This window comes from Anthonomus grandis, chromosome 2 (assembly GCF_022605725.1).
Source record: "Anthonomus grandis grandis chromosome 2, icAntGran1.3, whole genome shotgun sequence".
In the NCBI taxonomy this organism is placed as follows: domain Eukaryota; kingdom Metazoa; phylum Arthropoda; class Insecta; order Coleoptera; family Curculionidae; genus Anthonomus; species Anthonomus grandis.
In genome coordinates this window covers 48,667,325-48,680,857 of record NC_065547.1, presented here as the reverse complement: position 1 = coordinate 48,680,857, position 13,533 = coordinate 48,667,325, and the positions used below count along the sequence as shown (strand labels likewise).

The following is a 13,533-nucleotide window of genomic DNA, read 5'->3' as shown; positions in this document are numbered from 1 at the left end:
TGTATCAAAAAGGTGTGATGCAAATTGACATTTCTTATTGTCTTTTAAAGGAAAAATGCCGAGTATTGGATTGGCCTTCCCAATCACCCGATTTGAACCCTATAGAGAATCTTTGGCAGCAGTTGGAAAACCAAATTAGAAAAAGAAACATCAACAACCGAGAAGATCTTTGTTTTTCCTTATAATTTAAAACTGTTTCCATACTTTTGTATACATTTCTTTTAATAAAAAAAAATCTACAAAATATATCGGAGCGTATACTTCTCTTTTTACTTTATGCTATATTGCTTTCTGTCGTTTAATAGAAAAATTTATTTTAATTTAAAAAAAATCGTACGAAGTATATCGTACTATATATACACATCAAAATGGTCTAAGGAACACTTAGAAAAATAGTTTTTTTCGCCTTATAAATTTTTATATATTTATATTTCATACGGAATAGATACTACCTTTAATATTAAGATACCAAAGAAGTAAAATAAATATTTGGGTACAAAAAATCATGCCAGAACAGCGTTTTTTGCTACTTGAACATTTTGTCGAAATAACGCTGATTATAATTTTTAAATTCTAACGCAATATCGCATTTTCTGTGGTTCCAACCGAACAATTGTGATTTAGTTTTTATTCAATGAAAACGGAAAGACGACATTTAACTCGAGAGGAAATGCTAAGAGCAGTCGGAATGCTTGAGGCAGGAACAAGTCAAAGAGACGTTGCAAGAGCTTTGGATACATCTCCCAGTGTAATTAACCGTTTGTGGACGAGATATAGAGAGACAAATGATGTTAGAGAACGGCATCAAGGACCGTCGCGAGTTACCACACCTGCCCAAGACCGTTTTATAACTTTGCAAGCTCAAAGAAATCCCACGGTAACAGCCTCTGTTTGGGTTCAGCAGCTCTCACGAGTGCATAACGTCGAGGTTTCAGGCCAAACTATTAGAAACCGTTTGCATAAGAGAGGACTTCATGCCAGAAGACCCGCAAGGGTTCCTCGGTTAACTTTAGGAAATCGAGGTGCAAGTTTAACGTGGTGCCAAGAACATGTTAATTGGAATCAAGAAAGATGGGCCACAGTTCTTTTTACGGACGAGTCTCGATTTTCATGTTATCCTGATTCTGGTAGAATTCGTGTCTGGAGAGAGGAAGGAAATGAAAGTCGTTTGCGTCATGCCCGGGTGAATCACTAATGTTTTGGGGTGGCATTAGACTTCACGGAAAAACGAACTTCATTTTTGTGGAAAATACAATGACTGGAATAAGTTATAGGGATAATATACTACTGCCTGTAATTGTTCCATATTTACGCGAAATGGGCCCAAATTCGTTGTTGCAACAAGATAATGCCCCACCACATCGAGCACGGCTTGTACGAATAGCTATTGAGGAAAATCAAATCACATCTTCTACCCTGGCCCTCTACCTCACCGGACCTTAATCCAATTGAGCATGTTTGGGATTGGTTAAAAAGGCAACTTCTTCAACGATTTGACTTTTTTCAAAGCGCTCTGGAGCTTCGTCTTGCCGTGACACATGTTTGGGAGGAGTTGCCCCAAGAATTAATTAATAATTTAATTTTAAGTATGCCTAGGCGATGCCAAAGTGTTATTAATAATAGAGGTGGACCATCTGGCTACTATTTTTATAATTTTTTTTAATAAACTGTAATAAATGGGATTTTGTTCTTTATTTTTATTTGGGCCCTAAATTATGAGTAAATTATAATCTACAAAAAAAAGTTAATAATTATATTGTTATTTTATTCGAATAATGTAAAAAAATTGCAATAATTAACTTTTTTCCAATCTTCTCAAAAATATTAACATATTTGTATGTGTTCACTAGACCATTTTGATGTGTGTATACGAAATAATCGTAACGAAATTATTGTTTATGATAGTGTAAAGTATATCCTTTAAATTGCTTTGAAAACCGAATTGTTAAACTTTAAGTTAACAATTTGGTTTTCAATTGCTGTTTTTGCTTCTCAAATGGTGTTGAAGCCACAGAATTTTGTTTCGTTTGAAGAAATCTCCAGGAATCACATGTAGACCATATATTTTCCTTTCTGCGTTAGTTATTTATTTTATTTATATATTTTAAATTAAAAAACTTTAATTACAAATGTTATGTATCCTTTGTAATAAATAAGAGAATACTTTGAATCCAGGAAAATTGAGTGTACTTCCTCTAATCTTGTTGTTTAAGGGGCTCAATAAAGTTTTATTTTTACCTTCTTTAAGACTTGTTTTGAGCTTTTTACAGGTAAAAGATTTCATTTGTTATTTATTGTTTTTAATAAATTTTGTATTGTTTATCGTTGTTGTTGGAGCGGAAACATGTTTGTACAAATAAATTATTTAAGGTTTTCCACTTCAACACTTTTATTAATAATTTTCCAATTTTTCCCTTTAATTCAAGTTTTTCATTTTTAAAAATTTTGATCGATACATTTTTTGTTCCAAAAAATCCTTTCCTTAGAACCTATTTTCATCAAAATCGGTGAAAAATTGAGGAAATTATTAAAGTTTTCCACTTAGACACCTTTTAATTTGGTACACTTTCCAATTTTCCCCCATAGCTCTGAAATGTTCCAATTTTTAAAATTTTAATAAATAAATTTTTTATTTTAAAATAAAAACCCTTTCCCTAGAAGTAATTTTCATAAAAATCGGTCGGTAATTAAGAGAGTTATGGCAAAAACGCTTTGTCTATGAAAAATTCTCCCTTAGCTTGGAAACTATTGGATTAATGAAAATTTTCATGGATAAATTCTTTATTTTGATTTAAAAATTATTTCTTATGAGCCAAATTTCATGAAAATCGGTGAACAATTGAGGAGATTATTGAAGGTTTAGCACTTGAACAGTTTTATTAATTTGACACTCTTTCCAGAAAGGATTCTCCTGAAACATATTTATGGATAAAATAAGTTCTGATAATATGATTTATAACTTGTAATTTGCGGAATGTTGTTCTTAAGCATTAGAGACCAAAATCAAGCAAATCTGATGAATAGAACAGAAGTTGGCATGAAAAATATTAAAGATTTATAAATGTTTCCATGCCACTGCAACTTGCGAGCTCACACCTATACAAATAAAAAGTTTTTTTAATGAAAAATTCATTAAAGGTTGATTTAATATTAGAAAACAATTTTTTGCTTTATATTTTCATAGCCTCGAGTGTGGCCAAAAACGCAACTAACTTTCGCAATCCATGACGGTTACCCTAGTAAAAAAACTCTTTAAAGGACATTTTAAACGAGCCGAAAAACCCACCAGATGACGATGACATAAACAAAACAACATTCTAAAACCCGAAAATCACCTGTCCAACACAAGCGGCAGCAGCAGCAGCCGTTTGGACCTCGCCAATTTCGTGCATCATTGAACTGTCACACTTTAATTTATCCTCTATCAGACAAGAATCCTCATTACCCTGATCAACAGGAATTATCGAATCTTGAACATCCTTGCCCTCCTCCGCTACCTTTTTTGCTTCTGCCACAACACCACCATCGGATGGTGTCAAAGTATGTTCTTTTATTAATCAAAACAAAAAAAAAAAACATTCACTTAATACCAACCGGGTCGACAAATTATCTTGGGTGCAGAAATAAATTTGCAATAACAAATTAAAAAGAGAACGAGTCCGTTTGTGGCACGAATATTTCAGCACCCAAAAAGTAAATTTGTCCTGGATGTACAGATATAATCATTCAAACCTCGCCTATAGGAAATAGTCTATGAGCGTAAGCGAGAGGGGACATATGGAGTCCGCATAAGACAGACAGAGGGCACAATACATGTAGTTTCCAAATTAATACGTTTGGCAACAATGATATTTCTGCCGCACGGCTCTCCGCTCGTTCATCAAAAAACGAGACAATTCTTATTCCCACCACACTGCACCGTCAATATGAGATTGCATTTTAAACGTTTATCAGCAAAGACTAAGTTTAAAACCGCTCGCTATTTTCTTGTTAAAATGTGTTCTCTTCAGGAAAAAAAGCGAATTATTAAGGGGTATTATGCCGGCAGTTCTGTCGATGAAATATCAGGCAGAATTGCATTCACGTTCGAAAATCGGCCCATTCTCGTACGCAGCACAATTTTTGCAATCACCCATAGACTTGAGACCTTTAGGTGCTTGCAAAATTGCAGGAAATGCTACGCAAATTAGCAACCACCTATTGTTAGACCGCTAGGCGAAGAAAGGGAGCTTCGAGAGGTTAATGTTTGTGCTGTTGCTGAAAGGAACTTTCCTTGCAATAGTACAACCATTGTCAAAGAAACGGGTATTGAGCCTTTAAGGGTTAGAAGAATTTTAAAAAGAAATAAGTACAAGTGCTATAAGTTGCAAAAACCCCAAGAAATTTTCCCACAGGACCATGAGAGACGTATGGAATTTTGCCATGAAGTATTCGAAAGAGCAAATCGGGACGAAATGTTTATTAGTAACATTTCGTTTTCAGATGAGTCCTCTTTCTCTATTTATGGTAAACATAATCCGTTCATTACAGTGGGTTATTCGAGGGAAAATAAGCACATAAGCATACCAACACGTACACAATACCCTCAAAAGGTTAATGGGCCCTTTTTTATCGATGGAAACCTTAATGCCAACGAATACCTTAATCTGTTGAGGGATAAAGTTCTTCCTGCTATTCGAGGGCTCAATATCAATTTAGAATAAGTTTGGTTTCAACAGGATGGTTGTCCCATTCCCTAATTTCTCGAAATGTCTTTCCCTGATCGAACAATCAGTGGAAACAGTACTATTAAATGGCCCGCCAGAAGCCCCGATTTAGCCTCCAATGATTTTTTTCTTTAGGGATACCTAAAAGAACAAATTTATAGGTACGAAAATGAACGGGCTACTAATTTAGAAGAGCTTTGTGTTAAAATTAGGCAAGCATTTAATAGTATCTCCATTGAACTGTTGTCGAACACGAGAAGGTCGTTTTATGATCGATTGACGTACTGCACTGCTAAACAGGGTGGCCTTTTTGAACCTGACATAAGATCATTTTAATTTTTATTTAATATTATTAAATTAACTTAATTTTTTGCTGAATTTTGAATTATTTTTTTTATTTCCTGTCCAATATTTAGTTAAATTATGTTTCCAACACTATTGCAGTCGGTTTTTAGTTTATTTTATGCTGGTAGGACAGGCAGCAGCAAAGGACTCAAACGAAACAAAAACATTTTTTTAATTTGCCACAGATCAGTGCATCCCCGCTTGAACGCTTTAAGAATACTGAAAGGTTTCGGTTTCGGGATTCGGCGGGGTACGCTGCTTCGAGTGTGTTGTCACAAGGTTGCCAGTCCTACCGCGATATATAATTCCTATAGGCGAAGTTAGAATGATCATATCTGTATATTACCACACAAGAAAAAGAGAAGGTGACCGACACAGGAAAGACACATTGACTATTATAAAGACGTGAAATATGTACCTAGCGGGATTGACGGTTTAGCGACAAGATCGGCCTCTTTTTTGGTTTCGGCATTCTTTTTCGCTACAGCTTCTTCGCTGGTCAGCGGGGTATTCACCGTCACGGCGCTCACTGGTTTAGGTGAAACGTTAAAGTGCGAGTTTAAAGCAAAACGGCGTTATACTTTCCCAATTTGACTCGTTTAGTTTAATTTTATAATAAAACTTACCTTGTGGATTATTTTGTTGCTGATCGAAAGGTCTGCGCTGTTGGGGATACCTCTGATATCCGCCGCGGTAGCCACCACGGTAACCGCCTCGAAAACCTCCTCGGCCACGGTAGCTACAGATGTATAAAACAATAATTTTATTTTTAGAAACAATTAATATAACAGCGTATTCATGAAAGTTGTTGTCTTTGGAAATACTATTTTAGACTTAGTATGTTGGAAATAAAGAAAAGTGTATCCAGCAAAGAAGAATTTATGAACGTGACAAAATCGGCAACAGAATACTCACTTTCCCCTCCTCGTTGCGGCAACGCCAAAAGTTTCCGAGTTCAATTTCCTCTCTTGACGCCAGTCCGTCCGCTGCATTTTTCCCTTTGCTCTCTCGACAGCTTCGCAAGAGATTTTATCGAAGAATGATTTGGCTTTATCATAGAAAATCTGAAAGAAATGTCTCTTATAATTCGGATGCTTCATAATAAATCTGATAAAGGTTATAATATAATGTGAGAAATCCACTATTAGAGAGCAAAGAAAGTTCGTCTCCGAGGGTTACTTGATCGATAGGTCAACCAAAAACGAGGACAGCAGAACAAAAAGTAAACAAGAGAGAGAGCGAGGTAAGACTTCGGATGACTCCTCAAAATTCAAAAAAACCCTCATCACAATCCCGTCTTGATCCTAGACTTACCAAACCCTTGAAAACCCCCCCAAATTCCAACCTGGGAGCTGGCAAAGCGCCACTTCAGAGGGCGGAACCAAGGTTCAATGAGGAACTAAAAAGGAAACTCGAGAAAGGGATCTGCGGATTGAAAGAAGAGATAGAGATCTACGAGATCAAATTCAAAAACTCTCAACTCATCAAAAAGTTGGACAAATTCAAAAACTCTCAATCTATAAAAACTTAAAATCTTAGAGAAATAGATATACTTGTTGACCTTTAGAAACTATTCTTTCAAGAAGCAGGTCACTGACTTGAATAACAAACTCGAGGAGGTGATGAACTATAATAACGTCTCAACCACCTAAAACGCTAGCCTCGAAAAGCATCTGGCGATGCTGGGGGATCAAGCAAAACTTCAAGAACAAACGCGGAAAAGAACTGGAGGAAAGCAAGCATCTCAACTGGTTCACCTTGTTAAAACATCTAACAGAAAGCTTGATCCCCCCAACATCATCAGTCAATCCCACCCAAAATCTTAAAAACCCATTATACAGTGGACCACAAAAGTGATGGTACAATAGACAATTTATATATAAATTTTATTTATAATTTTTATATGAAATAAAAATCAATTTTTACTTTTATGTATTTATTTTTTCCAATGCCCAACATCATAACATAAACCTATTTGCATAATATATCTAACACACAATAAACAAAAAAATAAAATAAAATTTTCTATAAAAATTTAATCCACAAAAGTCAAGGTACTCTTAATTTGTGTAAATCAAAATATGCAAGTATCTTTTAAATTTATTGTTATTTTGTTATTTGCTAATAAGAACATTCCTCTAATACTATTCTGGCATTCGTTTTCAGTATTCACTAGAATATTTCTTCTTAACTTTGACTGGTAAATACAGTGATAATCATGGGAAGAACCGAATTAAGTGTCAGTGAGCGGAAAATTATTATTAATTTGCATAGATATAGAGAGGGAAAATCATACACCAAAATTGCAGAAGTGATTAAAAGAAGCAGGTCCACTATACAAAAAGTAGTAAATCGTTTTCAAAATGAAAACAGAATTGAAAATAAAACGCGAACAGGACGTCCTCGGAAGCTGTCAGAGCGCGAATCCCGGTACATATTAAATGAAATTAAGAAGGACCCAAAGAAAAGTGCCGTACAAATATCATCAGAGTTAAGAGAAATGTTTGGAGTATCTGTTCATGAAGAAACTGTTCGCCGGAAACTTAACCAGGGTGGATACAAATCCTGTAGTGCACGTAAGAAGCCCCATGTTAGCGATATTAATAGAAAAAAGAGACTGGAATTCGCTGAAAAGTACAAGTCTATTGAACTTGATTTCTGGGATAAAGTTATCTGGTCAGATGAAAGTAAATTTAACATTTTTGGGTCCGATGGTCGTGTCAAGGTGTGGAGGAAACCCGGTGAAGCTCTTAATCCGAAAAATACAATCAAAACAGTGAAACATGGAGGAGGTGGAGTAATGGTTTGGGGTTGCATGGCAACTTCAGGTGTAGGAAATATTGTTTTTATCGACGAAACAATGGATCAAAAAGTATACTTAAATATTTTAAAAGAAAATTTACGTGCCAGTGCTGAAAAATTAGGGTTGCATGAGAACTATTACTTTCAACAGGATAACGACCCTAAGCACAAAGCTTATACAGTACGTCAGTGGTTGGTTTTTAATGCTCCCCATCTGCTGGAAACTCCTCCCCAAAGTCCCGATCTTAATCCTATAGTATTAACATTTATGGGATGTTTTGGGGAGAAAAATTCGGCAACATGTGATTCATAATAAATGAGACTTAAAACAGGTAATTTTAGAAGAGTGGCCAAAAATATCCAACGATGTGACGAAAAAACTAGTTCATTCAATGCCAAATCGCTTAAAAGAGGTTATTAAACTGAAGGGTTTTCCCACGCGTTATTGACAGAACTTTATTAGCCCATAGTCTGAAATGTACCTTGACTTTTGTGGATTAAATTTTTGTAAGAAATTTTATTTTATTTTTTTATTTATTGTATGTTAGATATATTATGGAAATAGGTTTATGTTATGATGTAGGGCATTAGAAAAAATAAATACATAAAAGTAAAAATTGATTTTTATTTCATAAAAAAATTATAAATAAAATTTGTATTGTAATTCTCTATTGTACCATGACTTTTCTGGGCCACTGTACCCTTAAACAACCTCTCCCTAGCAAGATAAAAGAGGAGCGCTGATCCCAATATATCAAAGGTCCCAAAGGTAGAAAGACACCTCAAATTCGGCTACAAAATATAAATTATTTAGTAAAAATAAAATTAACATCACAAAAGTCCAAAAGGACAGATTGAGATTAGCGCTTTTTCCCAAAAACCCTCTAAGATCATAGAGAACTTCCAAGGCTCCTTAAGGAAAGGGAAATGGAATTCAATTCCTTCTTCCTTGAGGAAGATAGAAAACTAAATATGATCCTGATAGGACTGGACCAAAACTTCAGACTAAAAGAAATTGAACAGAAGCTGAGAATGATGGGGTTCGAACCTGAGGAAATGGGTTGGTTTGAAACCGGTCCAGGTCGAAAGAGGTCGAAGAAGGCCCACGGACCTCATCAGGTTCCTCGTCCCGAGAGATCAATAAGAAATATTCAAAATTGAAAACTTTTTGAACATTAGGTTCCGTGTCGAGCGTTAAAAGACTCATACTATCGAAAATATTAAGCAAATTGGGCAGTGCCATCGATGCCAAGAGTATGGACACGTCATGAGCAATTGCAACGCAAGCCCGCCTTGCCATAGTGCTTTATTGTCAAAAGATTAAATTATAAAACAACATATTGAATAGAAATAAAGATTTACATAAAATTGACATACTGTATAAATATAGCACTTGACACAAACAAAAAATAAATAAAATAAGGTGGGTACATAAATCTAAACATTAGTTATGCGAGTCAATCATTAAAAAATTCATCTAAGCCTTACTAATCAAAAGTTTTTTACATTGACATTGTAACTTTTTAAAGTTATTTAGGTTTCTAAGTTGTGAGGGCAAATGGTTATACATTTTTACCGGCATAAATGCGATGACGATCACTTTTTTACTCAAACTGTGATAAAAACAGAGCAACTCCGGCGGAGTGTTGTAATTGCGGTGGCGACCATCCGGCGAGTTTTTGGCGCTGCCCAAAGAATCCAAACTTAAAAAGCATAAACAAACAAAAAACAGCTTCGCTGATACTTTAAAAAAAAAACGACCGGCATGGGCTCTATCACCAGGGGGGTGGAGTCTACGGCGAACACTGCAGGATCTCATCTGAAATGTCCCAAGTTGACTATTAAGAATACAAACATCTTGAATCTGCTAAGTTTGCCTCACGGGATGTCAGAAAAAAAAAATTTGACAATTTGATGGCAAAGTTATAAAAATTAAACTCAAATCTGGCAATCAAGTTTCTTCTGGGAGTTGAGGTATAACGCCTGGCAGGATCAATTTTTTTTATATATCCAGTATTTTTTCAAATTCAAATTCATTTATTGCTCTTTTGATTACGGTCGTCGATTTAAGGATAGTAGAATTAAGATTAAGTTAAAAAGCTAAGTAACATAAAAAGTAAGACACACCACTTAACACTAACTTTACCAGCAGACACAAACTTATTAAACTAGGTATATATTTTAAAAAAAACCTAGCTAAGCTAAAAAGCTAGCAATATGGACAGTTAAATCCAAACAGCATTAAACAGCATTAATCTGAATGAGTTATGTATTCACCCACTGAATAAAAAGGGTGCTGAACAAAAAACGTCCTAGCTACTGGCTTGAACTGCCTCTACCCCTCTAATCTTCTTAATTTCATTGGGTAATGTATTGTATATTTTGACACACATATAATAGGGACTCATTTCATACATGGTTGTCTTATGTCTAGGCACTGCAAAATCCAATCTATTTCTTGCCTTATTACTGCTAATATTTACATCACAATTTTTTTAAAAGAGATGTTTGTGTGTGGAGGCAAAACAGCATACCCTGTACAAGAGAATATATTGTCATAATTCCTAACTTCTTAAATAAAGGAGTACAATGCTCTCGAAAAGCGGATCCACACATTGTCCGTACAATTCTTTTTTGAATAACACAATGTTTTTTTTATTGACTCTGCATGAGATGCCTAAAACATTATGCCATAGGTACCTTCTCATAACCCACAACACACAGTCCCAATCATTAACAAACACTTCAAACATAAATCCCATGCCAAATAATTCATAAACGATCTTAAAACACCGTAAAAGACCAGCTACGTTCACACCTTCGTCCGACCCTGTCTCATGTACCAAAAGTTCCGCATGCTGAGGGGGCGTGGCCTGTTCTGTTGGCTCGTATCCAATAGCATTACAACAAAATCTTATAAATACAGGGTGTTTCAGAACTATGGGATCATACTTCTAAGTATTCAGTGCAACAGTAGAGTATATAACCCATGTCCAGTAAAGTGTCACTACAGTCCTAAGATGCGTTAAACTTTAGAAAGGCGTTGAGTTGCCAAAATAGGATTTAATGCATTTAATTATTGCCTTTTGTACATGATATCACTACAATTGTTCAAAATGTCAATGTTTAAAAATTTTATAGCTGATGATTTTCAACATTATCAACGTTGGTCTGTCAACTTATGGGCAGGCATTGTTGATGATTTTCTATACAAATACCAGAGGATTTGGCTCAGCGATTTGGGCACCGTTGGATTGCCAGAGTTGGCGCAGTTGCTAGGGCTTCTAGATCACCCGATTTAAACTCGCTAGATTTTTTCCTGTGGGGAAATGTAAAGTCTTTGGTCTATGAAACTCCAGTAGAAACAAAACAAAAGTTCATTGGACAAATTATAGCAGCATTTGAAATCATTCAAAACGAGTATCAAATTTTCAGTCTAGTCGGCCGAAATGAGGTCACATTTAAATCGACGTATTCAAACAATTTTTTGAACATTGACATTTTGAACAATTATTGTGATGATATCATGTACAAAAGACAAAAATTAAATGTCTTAAATCTTATTGACGCAATTTATCGCCATTTTAAAATGTAACGCGTTTTAGGGCCGTAGTGCCACTTTTCCAGACATGGATCCCTATACTCAAATGTTTTCTACTGTTGCACTGAATAACCTCTAGAAGTTTGATCCCATAGTTCTGAAACACCCTGTATAAGTAACCAAACCTTATCCTATTCAGTCATTCCTCATGTTCCGTGAAGTCAAAATCCAAGCACCTAGATACGACCCAGAATGATAAAAAGATGGCGCCAAATCTCGACAGTACGACATTTCAAAAGACCGACAAGAGCCATATGACGCTAGTCCGAAAGAAACAAACCATTACTAAATTTTCACGTCCTTAACAAGTTATTACTTCGTCTTTTTTAAATTTTGATGGCAATAAAGGATTGTATTTTTATTAATTGAAAATTAAAACTTACCTCCTGGTCCTCCTCATGTTCAGTCTCTCCAGCTCCGGTCTCGTTCCCGGAATCTTCCTTCTTCTCCAATTCGACGGGGGCACCACCGTTGGCCACGGGGGCCTCCGCCGACTTAGAGCTGCCGCTACCATCGTCGATCTTCGCCTTGGCCAACTTATTCCGCAGCTCCTCGAACTCGGTATTGGCCAATTCAAAATCGTATTCGCTATCGAACTTAAGAGTTTTCTTGTTGGCTTGGCCGACCGGACCCCCGGGCCTGAAACTTCCCGTTTTCGGTCTGCCCCTGCCTCTGGGCATGCCCCTCGCCCATCCTCCTCTATTATTGTATCCGCCTCCTCCTCCTCCTCCGCCTCCTTGATTATTATAACCCTGATTATTGTACGCTTGATTGTTTTGGTACTGCGGACGTCCCCTATTTTGTTGTTGCCCGCGACTATAGTTCCCGTACTCCTCTCGATTATCGACATTTCTATTGCCTGAATCTCTGCGATCTCTCGATTTGTTCCTGGGTTGTCCGCCGCCCCTTGGGGGCTGAATAGGCTTCACCTGCCTCCGATTACCATCCTAAAATGGCAAACTGATTAAACGGCTTTGTTCATTAAAAAAAAAACCAAAGATTCTTACTCTTTGGTTACTTCCACCTGCCTGGGTTCCCTGATCGACGGACACCGATTTTCGAGAACCGAGTGAGGCGGGTGTGGTGCTTCGGCTCGCCGCGCCCGCTCCGATAAAGTCTAAAACCGAATCTAAACTGAGATGACTTGACAAGCTCTGCGGTTTTAAAAGTTAATTGGCAAAAGCGGTTAGGCAGGGGACAAATAAGCAAAACAGAAAGAAAAACTACATTTTAATGTGTAATATACAGAGTGTTCCTTAAAGGGGGTAATTCCTAGACTCATGTTAAAAAAAAAGGTTCCCGCAAACATATTGTAGACATTTTTATGAAACTTGGTACATATATTCTATGCATCAAGACGCATTTTTTGGTGTGCAAAAAAATTATTTTCTGTCAGTGGCAACCCTATAGGGCTTCTATTGAATATTTTTAGTGGAAAAAATACTACGCCACTATTTTTTCTTAAAATAAAAATTATTTTTAAAATCCTCAATCACTTTTTAGTAAATTTGATCTCTTGGTTCTTTTTCGTCCGACGCATGGTTTTCGCTCAACAAAAATAAAAACAATCTAAATAGAATTTTAGAGTCTAATCATGCCAGCAACTTTGGATCAGATTTGGCATCATTACTGTATACCCATATTTTAAAACATTTCAAAAGTAGCATTTCGTCAAAAAATGTGTCCACAATAAAACCAAGTAATCAACCTGGACTTCTAGACACTGACTGTGATAGGGATTCTTTTTTATAATAAATACACAGAAGATCAAGCTCACTCACATTCTATAAATAACATTGAAAATAAGCATGCGGAAAGTTTCAATAGTTTTATTTTAAATATACAGTCTCTAAGAAATAAAATGGACGAGCTTCATCTTTTACTTGATTCATGTGATTTTCCTGATATTGTATTACTAACTGAGCACTGGTTAAAGCCTAACAAATGTTTCTTAATATCTGATTATATTCCTATATCAATTTTTTGTCGGCAACACTCCATACATGGAGGAATAGCTATTTTAGTTAAACAAACAATTGAAGCTTTTTTCTGTAAAATTAATAAGTATGATAGCTTTCT

At 35.8% G+C, this 13,533-nt stretch overlaps 1 protein-coding gene across 11 annotated transcripts in view; it reads right to left on the bottom strand.

Annotated features, from left to right (window-relative positions):
- LOC126747726 (protein LSM14 homolog B-B) overlaps positions 1-13,533 on the bottom strand; it is a 31,643-nt gene that overhangs the window by 4,563 nt on the left and 13,547 nt on the right. For 2 of the 11 annotated variants that reach the window (XM_050456528.1, XM_050456555.1), the window contains exons 3-8: positions 12,462-12,583; positions 11,838-12,401; positions 5,967-6,115; positions 5,678-5,790; positions 5,470-5,580; positions 3,336-3,547 (exon numbers count right to left, since the gene is read on the bottom strand). In XM_050456528.1, coding sequence (XP_050312485.1) covers positions 3,336-3,547; positions 5,470-5,580; positions 5,678-5,790; positions 5,967-6,115; positions 11,838-12,401; positions 12,462-12,583 — 1,271 coding nt within the window. The remainder of the gene's footprint in view (positions 1-3,335; positions 3,548-5,469; positions 5,581-5,677; positions 5,791-5,966; positions 6,116-11,837; positions 12,402-12,461; positions 12,584-13,533) is intronic. The other 9 variants (XM_050456546.1, XM_050456568.1, XM_050456553.1 and 6 more) reach the window with 6 other exon arrangements.